Source organism: Castor canadensis, chromosome 5 (assembly GCF_047511655.1).
Source record: "Castor canadensis chromosome 5, mCasCan1.hap1v2, whole genome shotgun sequence".
Taxonomy (NCBI): domain Eukaryota; kingdom Metazoa; phylum Chordata; class Mammalia; order Rodentia; family Castoridae; genus Castor; species Castor canadensis.
The window spans coordinates 12,390,534-12,408,770 of record NC_133390.1 but is presented as its reverse complement, the minus strand read 5'-3'; the positions used below and the strand labels follow the sequence as shown (position 1 = coordinate 12,408,770).

Genomic DNA, 18,237 nt, shown 5'->3' with positions numbered 1-18,237 from the left:
GCATTGAGGTAAAGGAGCTATCTCAGGCTGATAATTGGGAATCACCTATTTCCAGCTTGGCACTTCCAGTTGACATTTTCCAAGGAACTTTCTACCTGTCTATATAAGCAAAAAGATGAAGACAAAACCAAACAGCCTTACCAGTCAACTACACCAACCTTTGGTCAACATCATGAGGCTCCAAGTAATCCACAATAAGGAATAAGATGCCATGAGCTGGACAGAAAGAAGAAGGGCAAGTCCCTGACCCCAGGGGATCCCCTCTCCTTGCAGATGTACAGGACAATGCACTGCCCACCAGGGAACACTTGCAAAGTACTTCAGATGCTAGATGAAAGGCAATGGTGAGATGCAAAAATGCCTTGGGCCCAGAGGTTGTCCCTCCAAATTCTCTGCACTGGTGATTAAAATGATTGCCCTCCAACCCTTCCCTACCTTCCAGTGATGTGAGGTTTAATTAATATGCACTTGGGGTTTTAAGATCCCTAGATGAAAAGGGAACCAGATGTAAAAGTTATTATTATTTTGTTCAAAGTCTACTGGTCTACTAACATCTGTAGACAAGTCTACCATCATACGCCACTTACCACAGCTCACAAGAGCAAATGCCAAACAAATTCAGGTTTGGATTTTTGAAAGACTCAGAGATCAGCCACATGTGTCCCAACCATGATTTAAGATGTGGCTCCAGAGAGAAAGTAACACACATAATGAATGCTCTTTGAGAACTAAAATCCCCAATGAGCAGCCTGAACCAAAAAGGGATGTGTGCAGTGAGAGGGTGGAGAGACTGACCACAGGCGAGACGGGCGTTGGAAGAGGCAAAGCAAAGCAGAGCCAAAGCTGGAGAGGAACGTTTTCCATTTGGAAGGTAAATGAAACACTGGGCTGCAGAGATTCCTAAATTATCTTTGAGCATTTTTGAGCCACCCTTGAACTCATTATAGAATTCAACAACTACCTACCCTCTAATGATGAAAGTCCCTCTCCTCACCAACAATAAAGAGATTTAGGCCTAGAGGGGCTGAAAATGCTTATTAATAAAGATCCAATGGCACCAGTGGGATGTGGACTATGTGCACAGTAATAAAGCTTAATCAATGCTTAGACACAAGGACCACCGGGAGCAGTGGGCCAAATGAAGAAGCTGCTTGGTCTGCCCTCAATATGGGACCTCCGAGAGCCTCCTAAAACCTGAACAGGTCAGGTCTCCTGCTACCACAACCCTCAAAAGGCTTCCATTGCAGCATTAATAAATATTCATTTTTCAATGGCATTTTGACTGATGAATTATCATGTACATAGAGAAGGTAGATCATACACACAGAGATGCATTATGTGGGTGTTTATGTTCCCCAAAGATTAAACACTAAACACAGTGGAACAGAAACAAACCTCTCGCAGATTCCTGCTTCTGTCTCCAGAATCTTCTCTGATTATCTCCAATGTCCTCCAATGCCCTGACCTATATAAAGTGGGATTTTCAAGAATGTGAACTACAGGACTGGCAGTCACATGTGCATTTAAACTGGTGTGAGAATCCGGAAGTCCATGAGGACTGCAAACAGCAGGAGGCATGGACAAAATCAAAGAAAGAGGAAGAAAAGGACCTTTCAGCATAGCGTGTGGTACTGCCTGCTTGCTTACTATCTTCCTCCTTCAGAATGCCAAGTATGAGGACAGGGGTTCATTTTAATCTTGTTCATTATTGCATCCCCACTACCTGGCACAAGTGACTCACTCAATAAGTATCTGTAGAGGACATGGATAATGGCTTCAAAAAACAAAGGGCATCCCTCAAAGAAAAACACCGATAGAAGGTTCCAGAAAAATACTCATAATTGCTCATTTCACTACTCATGCACAGAGCCCTCTGGCAACTCCTCATACGAAGGGTAACAAGCCCAGGACAAGATTTGATCATTCAAGTCCACAGGCCATAATACTTTCAAATTCTGTCAAAGCCCTAGTCTCCCTAATCAAACCTGAAAGTCTGCCTGACATAGAATCTACCAAAAGAATCAGTTAACCAAAAAAAAAAAAAAAAAAAAATGCATCCTTAATATCAATAGCACTGCACCATACATGACTAGAAGGAAGAACACAGGAAATTGAAATTAATGACTCCTGACTATGAAGCCAACAGGATAAAGCCAGTTCTTATCACAGCCCAGTTCTCCAAGTGCAGAGCCTCCTCGGGATGAGTCTCCCATGGTGCTCACTAGCTGCTGCCCAAGTAGAGGGGCTGCAAGGAACTTTGAGAAGTAATGCAGGTCAAGAGACATTCGCCTGGATTCCAGGAAGAGAATTCAGTGCTGTGTCTCCTCAACTTGGTCTGTATATTATTGCTATGTTGTAGTGACCTTATTTTATAGATCAGTTTCAAGTTCACAGGAAAACTGATCAGAAAGTACAGAGATTTCTCATGTATCCCCGTCCACAGGCACAGCCTCCCCATTTTCAACAGGACACTCCAGGAGGACATCAATCATCATCACCCAAAGTCCATAGTTTTTATTAAGGTTCACTCTTGGAGTTGGACATTTTCTGGGTTTGGACAGGACATGTATAATGACAAGTGTCCACCACTATAATGTCATACAGAATAGTTGTTTCCCAGCCCTAAGAATCCTCTGTTCTTCACCTGTCTGTGCCTCTCTCTGCCCACCCATCCCTAATAACCACACCTAAGGTTCCCCCATGTTTTTTCATGGCTGAATTTCTGGTGGTGCTGGGTAATATTCCAGAGTATGGAGGTGGTGTTCCTTTACCCACTGAAGAGCATCTTGGTTGCTTCCAAGTTTTAGTAATGACAAGTAAAGCTGCAGGTCTCTGTGTGGTGCTTGGATGGGAAAGATACACAGTATCATAAATGCAAAGAATGACCTTAATGACTTAAAACCAAAATAGGTCTGTGCTCTCTAGACAAGGACCTCTTTCTAAGAACACTTGGGACAAATTAAATCTGGCAAAGAAGTCTGGTTTTAGTTTTATACACAAATGAATTCATCTCTAACACCATGGTTTTTCAAAACACTTGAGAAAGACTTATAAACTCTGAACTGTAAAATGGAATTTGGACGTGTTCTATTGTCCCTACTAAATATAACTTGCCTATGGAACTAAAGTGTCTGTTCCTTTACACTTGGCTGTTTTTCCCAACTGGTCCCACCTACCCATTCCATGAGGGGCTAACCATCACTGCCATACACAACAGGCATGGAAAAACTGATGGAGCGATAAGTGCATTTCTAACATGCAACCAAGGAGTCAACAAAGATTACGACAAAATTTCAAACAAAAGATTCCTAGGCCCTGGTTTCCATCCTCAACAATAAATAAGTCACAGAAATATAAGCATCTCAGGTCAGATGTGTTCATCTCTCATCAAAACAGACTGCAGGTGTCAGACCAAACTGCTCCAAAGACTTTCAGCCAACAGCTCTCAAGAGAAGGTGTCGGAGGTAACACTGAGAGCCACATCGTGCTTTAAGAAATGATACAGACAAGAATATCTCTCAACAATTTCCAAAATCAAAATGCGTTCCTGATATGAAAGACCCTAAACTACCAACTACTCAGGACTGGGAATCCCAAGTATGCCAATCAGCTTGGACACCCAAATATCAAGACCTGCAAAGGCCTAGCTCGTTAGGATATAGCTCCCCTGCTCCAGGCTGACCTTGAGCACAGGCATTTTCCAGCTCCTGTGTTCCCCACAGTCTAGGTCCCTGAGCATTCCTACCCACCCCACTAGTTAGTCAAAAAAATAAAAAAGACTAAGAGCAGACAGGGCTCACAGAATGAGTCTCAGTTGCAAGATTTCATTCTGATTAAAATAGTACAACTTAGCCAGTTGCCAGTGGATCGTGCCCATAATCCTAGCTATTCAGGAGGCACACAGATCAGGAGGATCACAGTTCAAAGCCAGACTGGGCAAAATAGTTCTCAAGAGCCTATCTCGAAAAACCCTTTACAAAAAAAGGGATGATGGAGTGGCTCGAGGTGTAGGCCCTGAGTTCAAGCCTTAGTACCGGAAAAAAAAAAAGGGAGAACTAAGGGAGAACTAAGAGGCAGTTGATCTAAGTTTAAACTCCAACTTGATGTGCTCTTCAGAAGAGAACAACGCTGAACACTCAGGCCTGCTTTTTTGCTTTCTTTTATCTATAAAGTCCCAGTGAAAAGTTTAGCCTCATATAATGTATCCAACTGCTGAAAAAAAATAACAATTTTGCACTCCTGTGTTCCCTCAGACAGCAAGCAACAAAATAGTACATTTTTCCATTTTGTTTAATTTTCTCTACTGCTGAAAATTACTTCCAGATCCAATGCTTATTTAGTTTCCATTTTCATCTTACATGAAACCCCCCTAGTCCTGGAGTAAAAATGAAAGGGAGAAAAAGAAAACGGAAAATAACTCAGTATTTTAAAGATAATACGCAAAAAAATACAAATTGCAGACACAGCACCTGGGTAAATGGTGTGTAGGAACACACCTGGTGGAGTACCCTCCTATAATCCCAGCTACTCGGTGGAGGTGGGAAAGTCACAGTTCAAGGCTGGCCTGAGAAAAAGCCTGAGACCCTCTCTGAAAAACAAACTGAAGCTTTTGGGCTGGGGGCTTGCTCAAGTGGTAGAGTGCTTGCTTGCCTCACAAGCCAGAGGCTGAGTTCAAACCCAATTACCAACAACAACAAAAAAAAAGATATGTAAATAACATGATTTCAACCCAAAAGTTGTCTTAACACGTACTGTCCAAATTACAGACCTTATTCTGTTGAGAGAAACTTCTGTGCATCTTATCTAAAATGTACATATATTCTTTTTCTCCAAAAGGAAAAAAATCACTCCGACCTGTATAGGAACAGTTTCTAGCAGAATCAACAGGAACACTAGAACCACCCAGAAGAAAACACTCAAACCACAACCATGAAACTAGGTAATAAAACTCCCACGCACATTCATGCTATTCATATAATCATTAAAATCACCCTCCAAGGTCCTGAACAAAAAGTCCACTGGTGGGATCTTTCCAGGATTAAATGGCCCATTGGGTATTTGCACAAACCAGGATCCTCTAAACATTAAGAAAAAATAAAGCAGAAATACCGTTCACTAAACCACTAATGCTCTGACTCTCAAAAAGAAAGAAATATTCGACTTATGGTGCAGTAGCTTCCTGATTAAACCCATCATTGTAAAAACACCGTAAGTCTAAAATGTATTTAATACACCTGACCTGCTAAACATCAGACTTTAGCAATGCAGCACACCAACAGTGTTGGTCATTTCCCATTGTGGTGGTCACGTGGCTGACTGTGAGCTGTGGTCACTACCAATGCCCCACACTACAAAAGAAGATGGCAAAGCAATGCATACTGCCAGACCAGGAAAAGATCCAAATTCTAAGTATAGCTTCTAGTGAATGGGTATTGCTTTTGCACCATTGTAAAACCTAAAAACTCTAAGCGGACCCATCACAATTCTGGGGCCATCTGTATTGCAGATGCACGAATTGTTCCAAGAACACAGAGGAAGACTGGAAATGCCAAGAATCACCAAGGTCAGGAGAACTTGGATGCCCGGTGGGGCTGAAGGACAAGAGGAGGAGGAGTTAGGAATGAAGGCTACTGATACCTGTGCCATCTGTATGTCTCTCTGCCTCAGTTTCCTTAACTGTAAAACTGGATGGTAATAGCTCATTAGATTATTGTGAACATTAAATTTGTTAGTACATGTGAAAGATTAGAACTATGCCAGGCAGGGAGTGACCTCTAAATGATCATTAAAATAACAATCTCATTAATAACTTTCCAATCTTTCGGAAGTTCACTGGCTCACAGTTGAGTAGTTAATGCCCGGACCCTGCAAATTCATCAGACTTCTAGTTACCACCCTCATCTGCTCCCCTATCACCTCTCCATGGCCTATCACTTCTTCCCTTCTACCCTGTAAGTTCCTAGGGGAAGGGGAGTGAGCTGTGTGTGTCACCCCATCACTTCTTCTGAGGACAGACACCTCCGAAGAGGATGCTCACAGCTACCCAATGAATGATTTGCTAAAACAACAGATGGATGAATTCCTCAACCCCCCTCCTCCAAAAATTAGTATGAAAACAGCAACTGAATGTCACTCAACCTGAATACATTACCTTCATTTAGCCTGTTGGAACTTCTGTAAATACGTTAGAAAAGTAAATAGCAACAGTTATAACCCTGAGACTAGCATCAGAGAAATGTTCAATGGACTTGGCTATTAGCTTTCCCAGATTGGTTGGAATCCACACTTGGTTTGCACGTAGGCAACTGCAACTCCCTCCTCCAGTGTGCCCTCCACGGTGACAACCACAAAAAGTCACTGGATGTTCACGTGCTGTCAACCCTTGTTATTTCTTTCAGGATTCTGCTGCCTTGCGCCCTCCCTGTCTGAGCGCTGGTGTTCATCATCTGACTTCCTTCTTTGATTAAAGCCCTCAGTCCTCATTACACAGATTGATGCTGGTTAAATAGAGAGAATCCCACTGATAAGGAGGTCTATTGCTCTCTCTCTTGCCCACAGGGGACTCCAGGTACTTCCACCTGAGCCTCCAGCAAAGCTAACATCGCCTTCTGGAATAGATATTTTTCCAGCTCTGAAAGTAAAGATCCATCTCTCTCTCTCTCTCTCTCTTTCTCTCTCTCTCATACATACACACAAACACACACACACACACACACACACACACACACACACACACACAGTTCCTTCACATTCTCATAAGAAAACCAAAGTCTGCAGAGCATCAATTAGAGGCGGAGAGAAAAGGCTGTGCTTTGAGCAGACTGGCCCCCCCAACAAGCTAAACCCACTTATGTAAATCGATCTCCATGGCTGTCCGCTTCTGCATTCATACCAGGGTGCCCAGCTTTTTCCAGAGTTAAGCTTTGGTTTACCCATGTCAAGTGGGTATTTCCCAGGCAGTTTCTCTTCCTCCCGTGGAGACTGGCTGCAACCATCCTACCCCCCATCCAGGCAACCAAATGTGACATCAAAGGAGCCCCTGGAATGGCCATCTGTCCCTGCCACACCAATGTTTATGCAATATGGGCAGGAGAGGGGCAGCCAGGGAAAGGCTCTGGGGTGTCCTGTGGCACCGTACCCAAAGCACCAACATCTCAGACTGTATGTGCCATAGAACAGGCCAGTTAAAGAAAGCCTTCAGTCTAGCTGGAGGGTCTCCTGCTTCTTAAAAAGAACAAACACCCATCAAACTGGTTTAAAGAACCATCTTGATACATTTCACCTGTGATAAACATATAAAATAAAGTACAATCCATAACTTTGCAGTTTTTCAAACATTACTCTCCAGCCCAAAACAGGTAAACATGATATTACAGGCAACAATGATGTTAACAAATTCAAGAGAAACTGATCAAGAAAGAAAAGGTATGGATCAGAAATGAACCCAAGAGTCTGCGAATTCTAGAGCTAACATGGTCACTGGACATCGTCTCTAAGCCCCTCTGCCTGTATCCAGAGCTGAAGGCCAGCAAGTGTGAGAACGATCACGGGTTCCAAGGTCTGATAAAAAAGAGTTCAAGTCCAGTATGATTTCAGTCTGACCATTTGGGTTCTACCAACCTGACTTAGAGAATACACACATACCAGAGGAGAAAGGTTCAGTCAAATACAGCCAGCCCTCCACACCTGTGGTTCTGCATTTATGGATTCAACCAATTGCAGAATGAAAATATTCAGATAAAAACACTGCGTCTGTACCGAACATGTACAGACTTTTTTCTTGTCATCATTTTCTGTACCATATTATAACAACCAATTTCATAGCATTTATATCACATTAGGGGAAGATGTGCATAGTGGTACATGCTAATAGTCCCAGCACTCAGGAGGCTGAGGAAGAAGGATTACAAATTTGAGACCAACCTGGGCTACACAGTGAGACCCTGTCTCAAAACAAACACACACACACACACACACACACACACACACACACACACACAAATTGCATTAGGAGTTAGGTGCTGGTGGCTCATGCCTAAAATCCTAGCTACTTAGGAGGCTGAGATCAGGAGGATCAAGGTTCAAGGACAGCCTGGGCAAATAGTTCACAAGACCCTGTCTCCAAAATAACCAGAGCAAAATGGACTGAAGGTGTGGCTCAAGCAGTAGAGTGCCTGCTTTGCAAGTGCAAAGTCCTGAGTTCAAACTCCAGTCCCACACAAAAAATGTTGCATTAGATATTATAAGTAATTAGAGGTGATTCAAAGTGCACAGGAGGATGGTGCAGGTTATACATAAATACTCTAGCATTTTATTTTGATTTCACACCCAAAGAGGGGAGGTTCTGGAACCAATACCCCCTCTACCAAGGGACACTGTATTCTTTTACAGAGTACTTAGCAGAATGTCATGTACACGGTTAAGTGTTCAATGTATGTATGTTCCCTTGTTTTGCACCCCTACTTCTAGGCTAGCCCTCTCTCTACCACCCTACAAGGGATAGCACACCCAGGAAGCACAGTGTGACCAAGAAAGATTGCTGTGGAGTATGGCCGGCCATCAGCAAGGACTCAACACACTAGCTCTGCTGAGCAAAGTCTTCAGCGTTTTTCAAATGGGGGTGGGGAGAGGCAGAGAGATGCTGGACAAGTTTCACCTCTATTCACATAGACGGTAAACATCCCTGGTCCCAGGCATTGGAAGAGAATCTGAGTTATTCTTCATATACATCTGCTTCGGTTCCCTCAGGGGCAGATGACCAGCCACCGTGCCTGAAGCCAAGGGATGATACATCCACTCTGACTCAGCTGCAACAGCTGTGGTGTGGACATGCACACAGCTCAAACCAAAATTGCTCAAACCACAAGTTTCCGATTTGCCCCTTGCCTTCTTTTCTAGCATGGCTCTTTAACTCAGTATTTCTCTTCATTCAAAGAACCCAGAAACAAACCTGACATTTCTTTGGACAGCTGGGACCAGGTTTGAGTTGGTCCCTAAAGAAAACCTAACTGCTTGCTGTGTGGTACAGGCCAGATGGCAAGCTCTCCAATGTTCACACCCCTGTGGGGTTGGGGAAGATGTGAAAGGCAATGTCTGACAGGTAACACTGGCTCTGAGAGTAACAAGGACAGTGGGCTGGGGACAGAATAGGAAGACAGCAAGGAGAAGGTGGACTGGGGTTGGCCTGGAGGAGAGGTAAAATCTGACACAGCAGAGAGCTAGGGAACGTTGTTCCAAGGCAGGGGGTGCAGAGCAAGGACTCAGGCCCTAAGACAGGCCAAGGGAGGCTGGTTCTGCAAGGCTGTCCAGTCACCATTAAACAAACACTAATACTCCCAGGCAGTCAGTAGAATCCACACAGAGGGAAATTTACAAAGCAGCACAATCAGCCCAGCTGTAGAGGCACCCCTGGGACACTCCAATTAAGAGAACAGTCTCTGGAGTCTGTTCTAACCTCAGTTCTAACCTGAGCTCCCATACTTGCCAATTCTGCTGTTCTGAAGAAGTTACTTAAGCCAGACAAGTCATGTTTACCTTACAGAAGAGAAAGAAGCCATAGGGGCTACAGGACAAGTGAGACATGGGAGTTGCTGGCACAGGCACAACCCCCTCGCAGTTGACCCTTACTAAGGATACCTTGGATGTACAGGAATTTGCCAAAGGGGAGCCAATCCCTGAGGGCAGACCTCCAACAGAGAAGTCCAGATGACAGCTCTAGGCAGGAATGAATTTGCAAGGAAGGAAAAGGGGATCCCAGGGGGCAGAGCCAGAACTACAAAGGGCTTTGTTGTTTTTAGTATGATTTCCACCTCTTGAAAAGAATGAATAACCCAAAGAGATCACTCAGTATGACATCACCCTGAAGGAGAGCGCTCTACTACTGCTGCCCACGTTTAGAGAGGAGTGGCCTGGGCGGGGGCTCCAGATTCTGGCAGGGAGGAGCAACAGGCAAGACTGGAGGAACAAGTTGCAGCAGGACCCACAGCAAGGCAGAATGCTGGTGGGAAAACCACAGAAGCTCAACAGGGCCAGGCCTCAGGAAACATCTGCCATTCTGACTCTTATTTTGTTCAGAACCAACCAACATTTTACCAAAACCTGGTCAATGTTAAAGAGCACACCAATAAAGCACCATTACCATTACTTCTTTCAGGGAAAGAAGACAAAGCTGGCTCAAAAGTGACTTTGAGTCTACCTCATTCACCCTCTGAAGTTAATAGGGACTATAAGGTAATGTCACCGGCCCCATTTGCAGAAGGGAAACAAAAGTGCTCACGGCCCTTTTTGCTGGACTTCTGAGGAGATAGGAAAGGTGCTGTTACAGCCTTTCTTTTCTGTGACTGTGAACACACACATCTTCACCTTTTCTCAGGAAAGCATCAAGCCCATCACACATGGAAAATGTCCAGTTTGACAGCAATGACGCTGCCTTGACAGAAATGATGCCGTCAAACCCACGCCACTGTTTAGCCAGAGGCTCACCCTTTCTCTGGACACGATCCCACATGCAACAGTCCTGAACAAGCAAGCTCTGATACAAAGTTTGTCCCGTTGCAGTCAAACCAATTCCTTCTTCCCCTTCCCTAGTACTATTCAGGCAAGCAAAAGAGAAGTCAGGAATAGTCTCCAAATCAGTGTGACAAATCACAGGGAGGACCCAACAAGGATAGGCCCTTAAGAATCAGAAGGTCCCTAGGGGTAAGTCACCAGTGGGTCACACCTGTAATCCTAGCTACTCGGAAGCATCGTGGTTCAAGGCCAACTCCAGGCAAAAAGTTCGAGAGAACCCATCTCAACAGAAAAAGCTAGGCATGGTGATATACGCCTGTCATCCCATGAACAGGAAGATCATAGTCCAGGTGGCCCATGCATAAAGCAAGACCCTATTTCCAAAATAACCAAAGCAAAAAGGACTGAGCATCTGCCTAGCAAGCATGAAACCCTGAGTTCAAACCCCAGTGCCATCAAAAAAAAAAAAAATTTTTTTCCCAGGAAACCAGTTTCAAAGCCTCTGATTGTAAGAGAGTAAGAATCAGCTATCCAATTTCCACCAAGACAACAATCATTGATAATGAACTTCCATAGTCCAAAACAGGTGGATTTGAGCCAATAAAGATTTGAAAAGGTTGAGTACAGTACTCATTCCCTAGCCTTCTGCAAATGTCACACTTCACACTTACCCCATCCCATACAGAAGCGCCTTGGTCAAGGTTTCCAAAGGTGCCATTTGCAGGGGCTGCTCACATCCTAAGTGAGGGACTGGGATTCTGAGTGTCACACCACAAGAGGCCAACCTCCTCCTCCTCTTCCTCTTCCTCCTTGATTTCAGGTCTAGAAAGGTAGGTCTCAGTCCACAGTGGTTCTACCTATATAGAGCAGACATAGGGAAGTAATGGGTTTGTGTTCATTTATTATACTTCTAGAAATTCAAGGTCACGTTCAGAAACATTCGTGAGGTAATGTAGGACAAGTACTTCACAGGTTGTAGACACCCAGTCCTTTAGTATTTCGTACTACATCAGTACTTGAAAAAGCAATTAGTACCCAAGAGCCATTTTCAGGTCCTTATTGTACCCAGGCTTTGCAGAAAGCAACGTGACCATGGTCATTCTTGCCCACTGACATTTCATAACGTATGGAAACACCAAGGAACTAAATGAGGCTCTACAATTCAGGACAAGGTATCACAAACACACCAAACCACTAACCAAACAAAACTTCTCCGAAGGGGTGATCTCTTCCTCAGAAGTTTCACCAAATTGAAGTCACACTATTGCTTGTCTTCAAGCACCTGGCGAGGGGGTATTGCAAAATACTTACGAAAACTATACCTCCTATTCTTCACTCTCAAAAGCACCTCTGCTAGAAGAGAACAGCTGCAGCAGGGTGGACAGGCTGGGCCAAAGGCAGCCTCTTCTAGAGGCTGGATCACTACCCGAAATGTAAAACAAGGTTCGCTTCCTGGGCAGAGCAGGGAATGATGGAAATGACATAAGCAGTGCAACATGAAGCAAAAGAAGCTTCTCCCCAGCTCACATCCTTTTGCATCTCCAGATGTATAAATTAATATGAACGAATCATGCCCCAGATATTCCCAAGGACCTTATGGATTGACAACCTCTAGGAAGAGCAAATGGCTTAGGGTCAGGAGTCTTCAATACCCTATATTTCTTTGTGGAAGAATGTTAACCACGTGATCTGTCTTGACCTTTCATTTCTACCTCCTCTGCAATGTAAGCACAGTAACCAAGTGATCAACCCTTTCCCAGTCTCAGTCAACCTTGAGATCTGAACTCAGTTCATCTCTACCCAGAATGAAGGGAAGAAAGGAAAGAAAGAGGGAAGAGGAAAGTAAACATACAACAGAGCAATGAGATCCTCGAGGAGATGAGATAAACTTTAAAAAATAACAATATAAACCACAGGCCGATGGCTCACACTAGTAATCCTAGCTACTTGGAAAGCTGAGATGGGGAAGATTGGTGGTCCAAGGCTGGTGAATAGTTTGAGACCCCCATCTCCAAAATAATCAGAGCAAAATAGACAGGTGGTGTGGCTCAAAAGGTAGAGTACCTGCTTTGCATGTGTGTGAAGCCCTGAGTTCAAAGCCCTCTTCCACCAAAACCTAAATAATTAAGTAAGAATAAAAATCCTAGGAAGGTAAGAAAAAATTTGAAGGGAAATGTACACAGCCAGTTTGCCACCAATCAGTTAGGAAAATAAGACAAAAAATACTAGAAATATAAAAAGTGACCCTGGGAACCTCAGCTACCCATAAGGAAGACAGAATGAAGGGCAAGAGCAGTTGGTCCGTTGGCAGTAACTTTCCACCTTTCTGGAAGAAAGGCATGGAGAGAGCTACTGAAGCTGGAGGTACATACACTTAGTATACTACAACTTACTAAGTGTCTGCTTTGTGTCAATCCTTGACACACATCCACAGTGAAATCTCACGACAGCCCCACAAACAGTTCTCATTATTTCCATCTCACAGTTAGGGAAATGCAAATTCAGAGAGATTAAGCAATCATCCTGAGGCTACACAGCTAAAAGCAGCAAAGCAGGAATTCAAAGCCAGTCTTTTCTGACTCCAGCATTCTGGATTTCACACTGCCACATACTCAGAAAGGAGCTGCTCTAAGAAAACTTTAAACTGCTCGGTCATGTTTTAACTATGAACCAAAATGAAATGTTCCTCCTCAGTCATTACAACAAATTTGCTCTACTCTTATACAAAGTAAATGTGTATTGTCGAGAGGGTTTAATGCAGCTACAACTCACATTAAATTACCAGTCAGTCTCAGGCATATTCTAGTTGGGTATTTCCAACACGATTTCTCAGGGCGTGCCTCAGTGACTACAAAAAAAACCCACCTTGGAACAGTTTGGCCCAACCTGTACGATGCTCAAGAACAAAAAGTGTGTTTCAATAAAATTGAAAAACATAATCCATGTCAAAGACACAAAGATAAGTACATAATGTCTTCCTCCTCGCAGCTAAGGATTCAGTTGTTTGTTTTCAAAGGCTGGTATAAAACCTTTTTTGACAGCCTCCCATGGGACTGAATTTGTCAAATGCACATAAATTTAAGAAAGGAGGTGGGCTTGTGTGCTCCAGGTAAAATACAAACAACAACCAACGAGTAAATAAAATTGATAGCACATTAGTAAGAATGATCAAGAAAATGCACATGGCTGTAGGTGTAGCTCAATGATAAAATGCTTGCCTGGCTTCCATCCGCAGCAGAGAGAGAAAGAGAGAGAAAGAAGGCAGAAATAGTCAATACAGGAATGAAACAGGGAACATTTCTATAGATGCTACAGTCTTTAAAAATATTATAGAGGGTATTAAATGCAACTTTATACCAATAAATTTAAAACTGCACATGAAATGGGAAAATTATGTTAAAAAGTAATTACTAAAAAAATTTAGCAGTTATATATACATTACACAAATTCAATCTTCAAGTTAAAAAAATGAAAATATAAACATCTGCAGCCAAACCAGGTTATTTACTAGAGAGGAACAGGAAATCAAATGAAAAAAATGCTACAGAGACTGGAGGTACTTTTTTTTTTACACCCAAATTTCAGCTGATGTCTAACAATCCCAAGTGACAATATTTAAACGCCTCTTGATGAATCACGAATCCCTTTTCTCTAGCTAAAGGTTGTTATTCCATAAAACTCCATTAGTCAGTTTCACCGGCACTATCACAAGATCTGGTTTGGGTGACTCTCCTGTTGAGTAAGCCTCTAAAGGTTCCTTGGAGTGGAGAAGAAGGATATACAACTCCTGTCAGCATCAAGATCAATTCAACCCTTCTGGAGTCCCACGTGAGCTAGAACTCAGGGCTCCAGCAGATATGACAGTCCTGCACCCTGGAACCAGTCTGGTTTGATTAAGAGTCATCCCTTTACATCTGTTATCTTCAACTTCAATGAAGCAGGAGGGTTACAGCAAGTTATTGGGACCCCAGCATCCTGTCCCCACCAGTAACCTTCATGTGCAGGTGTGCTGAAGAAAGCCGGGTTGTTCTACCCTAATGTTAGGAAAATGATAAAATCAGTTACTGACGCGCTCCTAATTGCTCTCACCACACACTGGAAGAGAAACACTTGCAAAATGAATATTTGGCTTGCTGCAAATAGTAAGATTGCCAGACATTTCTTCACCTTCATTTCTTGCCCTAAAAGTAAGGTAATTCTCTAAAAATTTTTCATGAAGGATTAGTTTACAAAAAACAAACTCCTTGCTCCCAACGCTGGCACATTACTGAGCTGTAGATCAGATATGAAGTGAATGAAACAAGAAACAGAGCCCCAAAAGCCTCCATCTGACAGCACAGACTGAGCAAAGACCAGTGCAAAACGCAGAACAGTCACCTGGAAATAAAACCTAAAGAACGCTGGTGAGGAACTTGGGGGAACCAAACTTTGCTGAGACATTGTGGGTTGCAATGATCCCAGCCCCCAGTGCTACCCTCCACCCAAACTTCTTCTCCACACTCCACCCAAAAATTCACTTAGGCAATCAATCCGGAGGAGATCGACCATCTGCCACAGAAAAACTCTCATTTTCAAAAAAAAAGGTTCCAGATAAACAAGTAGCACCTCCGCAGGCACAGAGGCTTGTGCACCCAGCTAACTTAATCACACGCGAAATTAAGAAGAAACCCAGCTTCCTGTGCCTCAATTCAGGACTCTCATCCAGGTGTTTGTCCAGAACCACAACTTTAGAAAATTCCTTTGGAACTTTTTCTCACTTGACTCCAAGCGTCTGATGGGGAGCGCCTTCCACGGCATTGCACTGAAACTGCCCCAAGCGCAGGGGGGCAGCCCCCAAGGCAGGACGCATCTTTGGTGGGTGAGTTAATGGATCATGCAGTCTCCTTCCTGATCCTGTATCCCCTACTCCGATCTTCACTTACACAAGGCAAGTGGGACAGACGCTGCGCTTGCAAAGCCAGAACCCCTTTTTCTTGGAGCCACAACCAGCATCGCAGTCTCCCCAACAGCTTAGCCAGGGACACGGAGCGTCCCGGGGCGCAGCATGGAGACGCGGGCGCGCAAACGCAGGGCCAGGGCTCAGAGCTCGGGACGCTCGGGATCCCCAGCCCAGCCACACAGCTCCCGGCTCTCTCCTATCCTTGTACAGACACACAGCTGCTTCCCCCGTCACCCAACACCCATCTATCCGCCGGAGAAAGAAGCGATTTTAAAATGAAATCTCACCCCTGCTCAGAGAGACGCACATGTCACTCCTGGGTGGCTTCGCATCTCTCAAACTTCCAGTAAGAGAGGAGGAAGCAGCAGCCAGGCGGAGGGAGTGGGTGTAACTTGCGAAGTTTCTGCTAGGATGAATCTGGTCATTTGGGTGTGTTGGAGAGCGCTGCTTGCTCCTCCCTCCTCCTCCCACCTCTCCTCCTTCCTCCCCGCCTCCTTCCCCAATTTAATTCTCGCCTTTGGCTTTCACAGTGCCAAGAAAGAACAAGGCTGGCTGTCATTCAGAGCCCCAGCACCCTACTCCCTCCATCCTTGGGGAAAATTTATTCCTAACAAGTCTTAACCATTCTATAGATGAACCAGGTCGCCTTGCACAAAGTATACGTTCCTGTCAGGCTGTTTTTGCCAGCTCGTGTTTTTAAAAAAAAAAAAAAAAAATTCTCCTAACGGATTTAAAAAGATAGAAATCTTAAATAATTACCCCCTACCTGCTCCCCTTTATGGGTAGTTTAGTTTATCAAGTGGAGAACTAATTCCTAAACATTGTTAAAAAAAAAAAAAAAAAAAGATTAGGGGACAGAAAAGGGGAAAAAATCTTATAACTGGCTATCTTTTCTTTAAGATCTATTGCAAAGTTTTTCAAGTATGCAAAAAATATATTTGAAAATAATACAATGAAAGGCCTTGGCTTCCTAGTATGCAGAATTGGAAAATTAAAATTACAACACAGTTCAAGCTATCTGCAAATTTCTCCCTGAAATACTTCCCCCTTACCCACCCCTTAAAAAGAAAAGTTCCTTATATTTGATTTCCCATGAGCAATTTTTATTTCAATTTTTATTTTAAATCGTAAAGGAAACATGCTGTCAATGCAGTCCAGTGAGTCTGCCTTTGCTGCCCTTGACCTTGGTTTCCAAACAGAAGTTTCATTAAATAAAACTTGGAATGACTACCATTTAAATGAAGCCTCAGGTGGCCACTGAAAAAGAAGGAAGCAGATCACAAGAGAAGAAAACAGAAAATCTGCAGTGACGAGTGAGAAGCCATATCTGCAATGGTTGAAGCGTTCATGGATGAAACTGATCGATTAATGAAGCATTATGGCTTCCTAAGGCCAACAGCCATGCCCAAAGCCAAGGATACTGAACCACACTGCAAGGGACTTTCAGAAAGAAGAAACAGGCTACAAAAATAGAAACACAACATTCATCAAAGAAGTCATAATGACTCAAACACAAGCCAGAACCACGGGCTGGGAGCAGTGCTTGAAAAGGGGGAACTTTCAAAACAGTAATGATCAGAATCATGGTGAAAACCATGATACACTCACACTTGACTCAAATATTTAAATAATTACATATATGTATGTAACTATATATACACATATATAAACACGAAGAAAGAGATATCTGGATCATCTTTAGATCTTTGGCAATTTTCATAGAGGCTGGCATAGGTAGAAATTTAATTAACTATTTTAAAAAATGAAGGAAACTAACAAGCAAAAGTGTGCCCGTGGATACCTCTGAAGGAGCAGAATGATGAGAGGGTTAGCCCAGAGAAGCAGTCCTTACCAACAGCTGATTTTTACTGCAGGGAACATTTGTCAATATCTGGTGACACTTTTGGTTGTCATAATTGGGGTGCTGCTGGAGCTAGTGGTCAGAAAACAAGGATACTGCTAAACTGTCCAGTAACAGGTTAGCCCCTTAACAGAGAATTATGGGGCTTATGCCGAATTTGGATGAAAATAATCAAGAAGGGCAAGAGAATTATTGTGTAAAAATTAGAGGATTAGCTTTATAGTTGGAGATAGCATAGGTGAAGAGAGCTGACATAGTGTGCAGTGACAGACATGAAAGACACAAAGGAAGGCCTATAGTGGCCCTGTCAGTCATTTCTGTATTGACAATCGTTGAGTCCATGCTGGGAACACTCCATTTAGAACAGGAAGGACATTTAATCTCATTAGAGTTTATCAAGAAGAATGTTACAAATCACTTACAGGAAAAAGAATGTGAGCCCATGGTCAGAGTGGAGGACTTACAAAAGGTTTTCTGGTCTCATCGTTACTTAGGAAGTCCTTCCTTTTTAAGTGTTATTTTGTTTTTACTTCACATATAAGAACTGTATAAATGTATGAGATACAATGTGATGTTTCCATGCATGTATGCTTGTATAATGACCAAATCAGGACGAATGGCCCATCAGCCACCTCACTGATCCTCTCTCTGTAGTGAAACATTCAAAGTCCTCCCTTCTAGCTATTTTGAAGTCTACAATATGTTATTATTTACTATAGTTACCCCACTGTGCAACAGAAATCAGAATTTATTCCCTTTGTCTAACTGTAACTTTGCACCCATAGACAAACCTCTCCACTGCTCTAGCCTTCTCCCCACCACCACCCCCAGCCCTCTCCAGACTCTGGTAATCACTTACCTAGTCCCTCTCCTAGGAAGTGTTTCCCCTTTCATTTCTCCTTTGTGATACTATCCAATTTCACTTCTC

The 18,237-nt window shown here is 43.3% G+C and overlaps 1 protein-coding gene across 14 annotated transcripts in view; it reads right to left on the bottom strand.

The window, feature by feature from the left end:
- Positions 1-18,237, bottom strand: part of Tiam1 (TIAM Rac1 associated GEF 1) — a 357,705-nt gene that overhangs the window by 174,218 nt on the left and 165,250 nt on the right. For 8 of the 14 annotated variants that reach the window (XM_074072823.1, XM_074072826.1, XM_074072822.1 and 5 more), the window contains one exon: positions 11,181-11,366. The exons of 1 other annotated variant lie outside the window; for it this stretch is intronic. In XM_074072823.1, coding sequence (XP_073928924.1) covers positions 11,181-11,190 — 10 coding nt within the window. In that variant the 5' untranslated portion in view covers positions 11,191-11,366. Of the gene's footprint in view, positions 1-11,180; positions 11,367-13,281; positions 13,307-15,735; positions 15,889-18,237 lie in introns of those variants that run through there. 5 more of the 14 variants (XM_074072832.1, XM_074072831.1, XM_074072819.1 and 2 more) reach the window with 3 other exon arrangements.